At 40.1% G+C, this 12,682-nt stretch overlaps 2 protein-coding genes across 2 annotated transcripts in view; both read right to left on the bottom strand.

The window, feature by feature from the left end:
* Window positions 1-1,220: 1,220 nt before the first annotated feature.
* LOC125179356 (protein unc-79 homolog) lies at window positions 1,221-6,981 on the bottom strand. The gene is made up of 10 exons (XM_047885069.1): window positions 6,885-6,981; window positions 6,218-6,358; window positions 5,377-5,626; window positions 4,840-5,079; window positions 4,106-4,216; window positions 3,353-3,446; window positions 2,949-2,962; window positions 2,393-2,566; window positions 1,745-1,899; window positions 1,221-1,401 (listed from the first exon to the last, which is right to left on the bottom strand). Exons 1-10 carry the CDS (start codon window positions 6,914-6,916, stop codon window positions 1,221-1,223), a joined length of 1,392 nt encoding a protein of 463 aa, XP_047741025.1. The 5' UTR covers window positions 6,917-6,981.
* Window positions 6,982-9,671: 2,690 nt separating this feature from the next.
* Window positions 9,672-12,682, bottom strand: part of LOC108680452 (protein unc-79 homolog) — a 54,422-nt gene continuing 51,411 nt past the window's right edge. Inside the window, exons 39-42 of the mRNA XM_047885070.1 lie at window positions 11,956-12,117; window positions 10,888-11,167; window positions 10,157-10,202; window positions 9,672-9,829 (exon numbers count right to left, since the gene is read on the bottom strand). Of these exons, the coding sequence (XP_047741026.1) occupies window positions 9,672-9,829; window positions 10,157-10,202; window positions 10,888-11,167; window positions 11,956-12,117 (646 nt within the window). The remainder of the gene's footprint in view (window positions 9,830-10,156; window positions 10,203-10,887; window positions 11,168-11,955; window positions 12,118-12,682) is intronic.

A 12,682-nucleotide genomic window follows, 5' to 3' on the forward strand; every position in this document is an offset into this window, starting at 1 on the left:
TCAGCCGCTGCAGGCCAGAGTCGTCGTCGTCTGCAAGCTCCGCATTGTGAATCCTGCCGTGGAGTTTCAGTCCAACATTTACTCGCCGAAAAATGATACAATGACACTATATGAAATTGCAGTTTTAATAATTATTTTATAAGTGAAATTTGTTATATTTAAAATTTAATAAGTATAAAATAAGTATTTTGTGTTGATACTAGGAGTGCTTATATCAAATTTGGCCTATCAGATGCTTGCATGTTAGGATGGTTGCTATTGAGAAGGGAGGCCGTCTTCCTAAAATTGGTCCCAAGGCATGATAGGTCCGGTGTCGGCTTGGTGTGTCCATGTCCAGGGTTACAGGTCCAGTTCATGGGGGTTATCAGAGTATCAGCGGCAATTGATAGGTCCGGTGTCGGCTTGATGACCGGACCGGTCCGTGTATCCGGTATCGGCTTTGAGTGTCCATGTCTAGGGTTACTGGGCTTGAGTTGCCTCTCTCGGTTGCCAAATCTTGTGCTACCGCGCGTTCTCCTTCTCAACTGCGTTGACACGCGTGACATGCGAGGTTCACGAGATGAGGGTCAAGTCTAAACTTTTTGGATTACATTGTAGCGGGAAACTACTACGTCTGAACACTTAAAGGTCTCTGCCAGCGGATACGGTTCGTGGACGATTGAAACAACCAATGATGATGTTCAGGCCAAGCTTCACTTAAGAAACTTGCGATAATTACTTGTAAATTGCAAAATCAATTGCACTTAAGAAGTCCAGATAACGTAGAAAGTTAACACAGCAATCATGGGCACAACAATTGGTATGATGAAGTCGCTCCCTATAATAGAGATAGACTACATCCGAGAACAGTTCGGCTAGTACATTTTTCTCCGCAGTCGTCTGTCGAGGAGTGCGGCGGCTTCAAACCTAGTACACAAAGCGAGGCCAATATCTGGGCGTTAAAATATGATGTTATGTACCTTATATATGTAGAAAACAAACGCCGAAAACACAACAATATTACCAAAAAGTGAGATCCTGAATTGCGAGAAAATGAAAAAAAAGAATACATATTAGTTCACTTGAGCAGTTATTTAAAGGAAACTAACATCTGAAGATCCAACAACCAAGTATATAAAAAAATATTTACTGGATTAAAAACCCTACATGATTGAAAAGGGCGCTGTATTCAAGAATAAACTGATATTAAGATAAATACGATGCAGTCTATATTAGAAGTTCTAGATGTAAGATACCTGAATGTGGTCAGCGATGTGGCAGGAGGCGTCAGGTGGTACAGGCATGCACACAGATGGTATGCTGGTACCAGTACCCGTCTGGTTGCAGGTATGCAGGAGTGACCCAACCAGCAGCCATGACAGTAGCCTGATGTGGCTTACGCAGTCCAGAAACTCTTTTTGCCTGGAAAAAGTCGAGTCTTGTCAATTTTGCAAATACGCTTATTTTAAATCTACCACAGCCGTTATATTTGGAAGTGAAAAATTATATTTTCTTGCCGTAACCTGGCGAATGACGTAGTTTCTCTTCAATTTCGATTGGACATGTAAATGTATTCAGATGACTAGACAAGGTTCTCCAATATATATGACAATGGGTGTGATCTTCAACCAAAAATGACAGATATTTTAGAGGTAAATGAGACCAGACTCTCTTGTTTCTGGGAAATCGGCGGGTTGTTCAGCCACCTACATGCATATTGAAGAACCTCGTATCTTATTTTAGACTTAATTGAGACAAAACTCACCCTTGTTGCATGGCAGTGGGCGGGTTGTTCAGCCACGGAAGATATTTATTGAAGAACCTCGTATCTCTTGCGTGGCCACGGCTGATCTCCAGCGAGAGGTACTGCGCTATGCCTGCCTTCAGGAGCCCGCCTATGGTGTCCTGGTTCAGGCCACTCTGCTTTTCAGCCAAGAAATAATCATTGCTAATATCTAGGGAAAATAACATTATACAATATGGATAACATTATACAATAGGGAGATAACATACATAGGGAGATAACATTATACATTAGATAGATAAAATAATCAACAATACATTTTTGGAACGGGGAAGGAATTCATAATGTGCACTTATTATGCATATATTCAACTGGGTGATGTGATTATTCTTCTCTTCTTTTTTGAGTGTTCACAGTAGAAATGGAGTTATTCAACTGCGACATTCTATTCATAGGAGTCGTGTATCGATATTCATTCGACGACAGTTCCAATGATGAACTATATTACTGACCAGAAAGTTATATCTTAATTCACTTCCATCTTCGAATTTCATGATGGACAACGAAAGAAAGAAACTTATATCAGGTTAGAGGCGAATCAGTTTCTAAAAATGCACTTAATTATGAATAATAACAGTAATAGCGAGATGTTGAGATCATGATGGCGACCTTTATCTTGGTGAGCGTGTGGACGTCTGCGATGAAGTCCATAATGTCGCTGATGTAGGAGGCGCGGATGCACTCAGCCACCAGCGTCGAAGTTTGTGGACTCAGAGGATCTGTGCCCGAGGGGCTTGTCGTCACGTCCAGTACAGGGTTGGGGCCAATACTTCCGCCATTATCCTTCAGGAGAAAACATTTAATAACAATTACCATCCGGTTTATATGTGAAACCATGCAGCACTTGGGTTTAGGCCAATAATCTTGCCAGTGTCCTTTAGAAATTACCGTAATAACTCCTATCATTATCATTTAAAAAAGAAACGCGTATCATGAATTACCGTTAGGTTTTGGCGAGGTATTGGGTTGGACAAATACTTCCGCCATTGTCATTGAAAGAAGAAGGCCCGCCACTAATGGCCGTCAGATTTTGGCATTTTATCATGTGGCTCTTAGATTGGTGCCAATATTCTCTATATTGTTCATTTAAGTAATCATTCTCACCGTGAGGTATCGATATGATGTGGTAACCTGTGCACGGTATACCCAGTTCCTGTCAACCCACCTCTGCACCACACACTTTAATTGTGCAATACTTTTAGCTAGAGTATCTGGAATATCTGTCTCTAGATTCAGTTGAATGTGATCCAAAATATACAAACGAAATTTGAATAACATAACAAATAAAGGAATTAAGTTGACGAGCTAGCAGTAGCAGACTTTGTGAATATGTCTGGACATATAGAAAAGTATTATGGAAAGAGTTAAAATAGATACTGCACATGCAATACGTTATTATAAATCATTAAAAAGTGAAAATTTTGTGCATCTGGAAACACGTATCATAAGAACCTCATAGAATAGGTCCGCACAATTGGGACCGTTTTTAGATTTACTCTCATTAACCTTTAGGGTAACCTGCATTATTAGTTAGATGAACATGACCAAGTTGCTGTCAGGTAAAGTAACCTTGAATAATTATGTCAGGTAAAGTAACCTTGAATTTCAGCGCTTGGATAAGTTCCAGCGCCATCATGCGAGCCAGGAACAGCTTGTCGCGCTCCTGTTAAATAAACATGAAAATGTACTTACATGTACAATAATTTTTCATATTTCGCGATCGATATATTGAAATTCAACAATATTTTTTGCTAGAGTACTCTCAATCTATCTATTGTCATAATATTTCTTCCAGCTGTACGCAAAATATTCTAATGTTAACTGCATCGAAAATTTTAGTTTTGATGATTGTATAAATTAAAGCATATTGTTAAATTATACACAGGCCAATCTCCTCTCCCGGATTGGATCATCACTTTCCGAGAGTAGAGTCCATCCTGGAATTTTTGTTTGTACTCAATACTCAATTTGGGGGCAAAAACTCAATTTTGACAATCAGCAAAATTTGAATCGTGGTAATCAATTATGCTTCTGCCATAATAGAAAACGACACACAAACATATTTGGAGTTGCTAAATACTTTAGGAATTCTATTTCAGTCGCAGAATAACTTAAATATATATATTTAAAGAAAATTTACTAGGGCAATTATAATTATTTTATCTGTGCCACCAGACATCTTCGTTCAGTAGAGAAATGATTCATACAATAGATTCAGCATATCGCATGATCCGACTCTTTGAAACATTTAGAATTCAATAATATATTTTAAAAGAAATATTTCACTTGTCTGAGGCCGGTGTAGCTCCAAATAAATATTACCTTAGGAAACGTCTTGGTGCACAGGATGGCGAGGTCTGCTACGAGGCGATACTGAACAGGCGCCTTGCGCAGTCCAAACACGACGGCTTTGGAAACTGGTTCAAGGATGTTCTGAAGAACACAGGAAACTGGTTCAAAGATGTTCTGCAGAACACAGGAAACTGGTTCAAGGATGTTCTGAAGAACAAAAGCAACGCTGAGGAATTAAGTGTAAGGGTATCGATGTGGCTGAATGGCATCAATCGAATCGGTGGGTAATAATGGACGAGTTAAACAGTAATTTTAATTGCATATAAACTGATAGACGAAAATGAATACTTAACTTAGAATACTTAAAGCAATGTCCTCACATTAAGTAAATGTATAATGTTCTTTATGGATCTTCAATTCAGTTTCTTTTGATTATTATGCATCGAGAGGGAGACTTTAACCCATGTACCGTGAGAAGAGAATAATCGGGAATGAAGCTCACTTGTGAAACTGTAATGCAATATTCTACGTGATGGTCCTGAATTTCCCGTAACAGAATGTTTACGTGCAATCGTTGAATGGAAGAGGAGTATCCCATAAAATTGTAAGGATTTCAAGATTTAATATTGTCATATACTTGATATCAAACAGTTCGCACTGAAAATCGACTGAAAATTTAGTCTGCACTGAATTTTCTTCAGTAATCGTTATCGGAATCGGAACATGTCAGTCATCAGTAAGTCACAATGCAAGGCACGTCTCACCTTGTGCACGGATATGCCAGGTATGCGCAAGAAGGCGCAGATGAGTCTAAGCAAGGGATTGGCGTCCTCGAGTATATCGAAGACGTCGATGAGCTTGCGTATGAACGTCTCGAAGAGACTGAACGGGAAGGTGCCGGGTGCTGGGGCGGCCTCCTGGAACGCGCATTCCATGTAGCACGCCAGGTTGCTCACGGCAAGCGTGATCGTGTCAGCCGGCAGCTCTTTGCGCTCGTTCAGATTCTGGGTAGAAATTAATTAGAAATTTGCTGAGTTCATTTCAGTTTTTGACGGAAATTGGCATAGTATTTTAATGTTAGTTGATAGAATAGTTAGGAACTTTTTGAAATTTTATGGACGACCATGAAAAATTGGTCATACTCGTTTAGGTTCTGGTGTGAAAAACCATGTAATAATTTCCTACGTGTGTGCCTCATGAGCCTCCACTGTCGTTTAGGACTCACACCGCAAGACGTTAAAATATAATTGTTGAGCAACATCAACAATGTTATACGTAAGAGATTTTTCTTAAACCCTCACCGACAAGAGTGACTGCACTGGCGCCGTGGAGTTTAATTCGTTAAAGTCGGCGAGCGCCTTAGCGAGCGCGCGGAAGAGCTTCTGCCGATTTTCCTCCTCGATTTTGGTGATGAAAATCTGGTAGAATATCTGGTTGGGTGCGAGTTGGTGCAGCACACAACGGAGGAACTGACCAGCAATGCTGGTAGAGGAGCCGGGCAAGTGGACGTTTGAAGTGTTCTGCCAGGAATACAACTCGTGCGATGACACTCTGCCCGCAAAAACAAGGTATGTGTCAGGGACAATGTTAATACTGTCCCTGGATACTTCCTCATTGATATCTTCCTTGTTGAAAGATAATCTCCTTCATTGCGATATGTTTATAAACATATCTTTGTTCGCCTTCCCTGTTCATCAAGTCACGTTCTTGGTGACGTCAAATGGCGAAGCTATATATAAGCTCTGTCTCGAGCGATTAACCTCAGTCTTGGGCGAAGACCGCTGTCGGTATACCTCTGCTCCTGTCCATGTCAAACAAGACAGTAACCTAAATTAACGTCTGTCCAGAATACGACCACGCGTATATACTCCATGACAGATCCGTATTTCAACTGGATGCCGAAGACATCAATGTTAAAGCTCTAACTCACGCTATATCACGTGAGCTCTAACTCACGCTACAAGCGGACCAACCCTCAGGTCTTACTTAATTACCATCATGCAAAAGGTTCACAGAAAAGCAACTTCTTACATATGTAATGGTATTATAACGTTATATTTATACGGTTAGTAATAGTAGAACATTTAAAATAATGTTCATTAATATTGATATTGATGCGTAATGGGAGCTGGGATGCTGCACCTGGCGACGGCATGAAGCATGCGCGGGAGTAGGGGTGCGGACAGCGCGGGGTTGCGGTGCACGAAGGTGGAGAGAACGATGATGCATAACCCCAGGTCATCGTTGGAGAACTCCTCGATGGCCTCACCACACTCCAGGCACCTGCTCACCACCGCCGTATATTACATTCAATACCATATAAACTGCCATAAATATAAACGTATATATAACAATATATAAACGTATATAAACTGCCATACTCAAAACGCCTTAGTAACGGTACACCAAGTTCATGCCAACACACCTGTGCACCACACTCCCAGCCCACCAACCTGTGCACCACACTCCCAGCCCACCAACCTGTGCACCACACTCCCAGCCCACTCACCTGTGCACCACACACTCCCTGCCCACTCACCTGTGCACCATACACTCCTCGCCCACTCACCTATGCACCATACACTCCCTGCCCACTCACCTGTGCACCATACACTCTCTGCCCACACACCTGTGCACCACACATTCCCTGCCCACTCACATGTCCACCACACACTCCTCGCCCACTCACCTGTGCACCATACACTCCCTGCCCACTCACATGTCCACCACACACTCCTCGCCCACTCACCTGTGCACCACACACTCCTCGCCCACTCACCTGTGCACAACACACTCCCTGCCCACTCACCTGTGCACCATACACTCCTCGCCCACTCGCATGCTCGACTGCTTGGTAGCGGAGGGCGGAGGTCCGCTCGACACAGAATCTCCATCTCCGTTTTTTGCGCCGTTTTACGCTCGGCGCAAAATGATTTGATTAGCTGATGAACATTTTTCATCAGCTAATCAAATCAAAGATGTTTCAAAAAGAACACCCTTTTTCATAATCGAACAATTAATTGAAACATCGATGTAGGCAACATAGTACCGTCGTATTCAACGAGGAGTATGTAAATGTTCTAGAAAAATCTCGGCAACGGCGCTCGTTTTACGAACTGCGCTGGAATCGACGGTTTTGTCCGCGCTATGGTCCAGCAAAACCGGCAAGTTTTAATTGCGAATGAGGTTGAAAAGATGTATTTTAAAGTACAAATTTTAAGTTGAAACTCGAATGCGAAATTATAGAATTGTACAATGAAGACATCATAACAACATTTGCATCGAATATAAAGATAACAAAAAAGAAGACGAGTAAACAGAGAACCAAAATTGTATATCGCAAATGAACATTCACTCAAAAATTATTTAAAAAAGAAAGCTAAATCTGTGACTATTCCAAAAATCTTACCGTGTCGAAGAAGGAAAAATGTTCTCCGTTTTTTGAGTAGCTGACACCGATGAACCAGCCTTACTAGAGCCGATGTTCACGATCTCTGTGACGGTGATAATAAAGAATGACTTCATTAGGCAATATTCGCGAAAATTATGCCCTGTCTTTTTTATATATACGCTGCATAGAATATAATAATTCTCTTATCCTGGTCTGGTTTTTTATCAAACATATAAATTAGCCCAATAGCAATATTCAAATTTAACTAAAATAATGGAAGATTAATAGAAGGAATCTATGTACGATAAGATGCTAGTAATTCAATGGAAAAGGCTTGCTACTTGTCTCTACATGTGCACACCTCAGAAATGCTGAAGGCTTAGCGATAAAAAATACTCATTTGATAATAAGAGATAGAAAGTTACTTCAGCCAATGAGCACACATTTTTCAGTTTTTTCGATTTAATTTTTTAAACTTAAAAATTGACAGGATAAATACGTGATATAACCGTTGACTTCTTTACCTATGACCGAAGACACGCTTTGCACAGTTTCGGCATCACTTTTGTCGATAGAAACTCGGTAGTTGACAACGGTGGTTTTGTCTTTACCCAAATACGGTAAGACGGCCTTGCCGTGGCTGACGGCCTGAAGGTCTGTCGTCTGCCGAGGGCTTAGAGGTCCTCTCAATTTTTCCTCAACTGAGGGGGTCTCGCACAACTTTTTTTCTGGCTTTTGACCATCGCTGATAACCTGACGAAGTTCAGTGGCTGCACCGGAAATAAAGTAATAAATTAGAGATAACCTGACGAAGTTCAGTGGCTGCACCGGAAATAAAGTAATTAATTAGAGATAACCTGACGAAGTTCAGTGGCTGCACCGGAAATAAAGTAATTAATTAGAGGTAACCCGACGAAGTTCAGTGGCTGCACCGGAAATAAAGTAATTAATTAGAGGTAACCCGACGAAGTTCAGTGAATGCACCGGAAATAAAGTAATTAATTAGAGGTAACACGTCGAAGTTCAGTGGCTGCACTGAAAATAAAGTAATTACTTAGAAGTAACCTGTCAAGGTTCAGTAACTGAGATTGAATAAAACTAAGTAATTAGTGATATCCTGACAATACCTAGTGGCTGGACCAGATGGAAAGTTATTAATTAGTGGTTATCTTACTTATTTAGTGGCAGGGCCAGAATGAAAATAACTAATTAGTCATACCCAGGCGGACTACAGTGCCGGGACCTGAAGGAAGTAGGTATTTCATGATACTCATCCAGCAGATTAAGTAACGCTCTCCAAAGTTTAGCAGTCGATAGGAATGTTTAACGTTTGTAATATTGATGAGTAGTGAATCTACCGGAAATTCCACAATGTTGGTTCTACAACCACTACCAAGAGCATATCACACCCTCTTTACCATACAAAAATTCTTAAATAATTTTTTGCAATCCCGACTAAATGGGTGCCGCCTAGGACTCAGGAAATACGTATATCAGCCATTTAATGTCCGCTTCAGCTCTGACTTTTAAGCGTAGCTTGCACGTTCAGTATGACTAGGCTTGGCCTCCCTTTCTCATACTCCAAGGTGACAATAAAGTCAGAAAGGAAATTCTAACCACAAGCCAATTTTGATCGGGTGGCCAAGCTAACCCAGAATAACTTAAGGCCGAATGTAGTGACTTCTTCTGTGCAGAAACCTAGGCGGTCGCCAAATTTTATTAGGGAGAATTTAAAAGCAAAGAAAATAGCAAGGAAAATACTTAGAAAAAACTTAAAAAAAGCACGTTTTTCTTGTGGACTAAAAAGTAGAAAATGAATTATGGCTCGCCCCAAAAAACGTGGGTTGGGCTGTACGTTCACCATCAAATTTCCACAATTCGTGTGTTGTGTGCTTCTCGCTTTAATCATAAATTTGCCCGACCCACGTTTTTTGGGGCGAGCCATAATTTATTTTCTACTTTTTAGTCCACAAGAAAAACGTGTTTTTAAAAAAGTTTTTTTAGGTAATTTATTTTCTACTTTTTAGTCCACAAGAAAAACGTGTTTTTTTTAAGTTTTTTTAATGTATTTTATTTTCTCTTTTTTAGTCCTACATAATATTCATTTTAATTCAGTTGGCCACGCAAATGCACGAAAGAAAATTCTTTTCGAAGTTCTGTAGAAAATTGTATTCGAGAGGATACATTGGTGAATGTAATTTCATTTCATTTCATGCACCTATTGAATAAATTCCACGCATTATGCTCGGAACAGGTAGTGGTGGCGTCATACATGACTGTGGTGAGGTCAGTGGTGCTGGAGCACACTGTCGTCGCCTCGATGCCAGACTCCTCGCTGTAGTCGGGGGGCGCCGCGCCCGCTGCTGCATACGCGCACCAACAAAACATCGCCGCTTGAGTGTCATCAACGCATGGCGCCATGCAAGAAAATTACGCATTTTCCACTAACAAAATAGCTATAACTTATCATAAGGTTGCGCACACGTTTGAAGTGCTCCTGGAGAAAAATGCACCTACTTGACATGGGTTGATGCAAAACGATTAATTTTTGTTGAAGTGATAGTATAGCCTTTGGCAATAATAGTACAAACTTGAAACTACTCCAGATGTAAGAATAGATTTATTAATACTATTAATATTAACTAAACAACGTATTTTTCAATGGACCTCGCACTGTAGACGAGCTTCACCTTCTTTTGATGAGCGCTCAGGTCGGACGGGGAAGTCGACGCTGTTCTGCACGAAGACATTCCCCGTGGGGGTTAAATCACTAAATTAAATTATATCACTACAGTCACTATGTCAAAGTTTTCAAGAGGACTGAAATATTCTCAATCATTGCAGGAAAGTTGTTAATGGAATTTCTCCCCAATTCTTGTGTGTAGTTTAGCAATGCTCCACAAAATATCCAGCGACTGAATTTGAAAGCATTCGCTAAAGAATTTTCTCGCATCTTATTACAAGTTTAGTTTCATTATTTCACAGTTTTTCTCGGTTTACAATGCTGAATTAAATAATGTAATCAACAAGTTTCTCATCAAGTAACTTATTGATTATTTTATTACTGCCAAATATTGCTTTAATTTGTTGACCACTTATCTAAAATTTCACCGTATTAGTGTATAAAAACGTAGACTGAAATTTTAATAAAATTTTTTATCAATAAATATATCAAATGAATGATACTCACTAAATGTTGGAAATAATACTAAATGTTCGAAATAATTATAAATAATAAATATAATCACAGCATTAGACAAGATAACATAAAAAGAACTCATTGAAGGCCTCACGCTTTCATTGTTACTCTCGCCGGACGCCCCCCAGGCCTCCTATGTTTGAAATAATTATAAATAATAAATATAATCACAGCATAAGATAAGATAACATCAAAAGAACTCATTGAAGGCCTCTCGCTTACATTGTTGCTTTCGCCGGACGCCTCCCAGGCCTCCGGATCTTCCTCAATGCAGATCTCGAAGGCAAGTTTTGTGGCCGCCCTCGAGATGTTAAAATCGCTCGACGAATCAGTCGACGTGCTCGACGAGAGCCAATATGACGTGGATGAACGCTGTGACGAGCCACTGGATTTAGGAGTGGATGAACTGACGTGGGTCTGGACGAGGGCGCGTCGTCCTAAAGCTTCCTTTAAGGACGACATCGTCTCGTCGCCGTCTCCAGGAGTTTCAGACAGCGCGTTGCTGCACGAATGTTGTTAGTTTCCATTTGTTAACAAATTATTTTCTTTTAAAAGACGCATTATAGCGCATTTTCTCATTTATGGAAAAATGCCCTATTGTTCTTGTCATGTCCGTACTTCCGTCCGTCCGTTCATCTGTCCGTAACTTCACGTTTTCGTCGATTTCGAGAAAATGCCATCTCTGTCACTCACTGCAGTGAGTACTGAGTTATATTTTTTACATAATCCATTAATGAGTTATTATCAACTGAATTTTGATTTGTGTAAGAACACGATTCAAAATTTGGATAGTAGATATAAATAAAATTTTCTAGAAATTGGAACAGATTTGCTTATCTAGCAGAATAGCTCGTAGTTTAAGAGGATTGATAATTTCGGAAATTTTAGAATACCGTTAACTGGAAATCCTGTTATTAGGAATAAAGCTAATTAGGTTAATACCAGCAATTTCTTATTAAAGCTACATTTTACATACTCATAGGATTCCCATCTGACACACGTTAAAACATGCGAAAAAACTTTATATCTGTCCTTAAAATTAATTATATATTCCATATGACAAATAACACGCTAATAACACCTGGAAGAAGAGGCAGGTGAGGCAGCGGTGTATATATTATATACATATGACACATAACACTAATAACACCTGGAAGAAGAGGCGGGTGAGGCAGCGGTGTATATATTACATGCATACAACAAATAACACGCTATAACACCTGGAAGAAGAGGCAGGTGAGGCAGCGGTGTATATATTACATGAATATAACAAATAACACACTATAACACCTGGAAGAAGAGGCGGGTGAGGCTGCGGTTGAGGCAGAAGTAGACGCCTGAGTCGAGTCGTGCGCAGTCGCAGAGAATCTGCTCCTGAGTCCCTGGAGCGCCTGTTCGCTCAGCCGCTGCAGGCCAGAGTCGTCGTCGTCTGCAAGCTCCGCATTGTGAATCCTGCCGTGGAGTTTAAATAATAGTTTTATAACAGTTATATCCAGGGCAACCTAGGGGAACCTACTTAATTGAGAGTTGATTGCATTGGTTGCTAGAAAAAAAGGCTCCCAGTAGAAATACGTGCAATAAAGTAGGTTCCCCCAGGTTGCCCTGGATTTAACTGTTATAAAACTGTTATGTAATTAAGTCCAACATTTACTCGTCGAAAAATGATACAATGACACTATATAAAACTGCAGTTTTAATAAGTATTTGATAAGTAGAACTTGTTATATTTAAAATTTAATAAGTATAAAATAAGTATTTAGTGTTAATACTAGGAGTGCTTATATCAAATTTGGCCTATCAACTGTTTGCACGTTAGTATGGTTGCTATTGAGAAGGGAGGCCGTCTTGCTAAAATTGGTCCCAATGACAATTAAGGCTGCGTTACTTCGCAAGATGAAAGTTTAGTGAATTATTGCAGCTATTTAGCACCCAGCCAATTTAAAAATTATTCTCTTTTTAAGTAACAAAAATGCTCATCCCTTTTTGTTTTAGATTTGTTAGTTCCGTGATTTGAAAC

The sequence above is a fragment of the Hyalella azteca genome, unplaced genomic scaffold, assembly GCF_000764305.2.
Source record: "Hyalella azteca isolate HAZT.00-mixed unplaced genomic scaffold, Hazt_2.0.2 contig16847, whole genome shotgun sequence".
NCBI lineage: Eukaryota > Metazoa > Arthropoda > Malacostraca > Amphipoda > Hyalellidae > Hyalella > Hyalella azteca.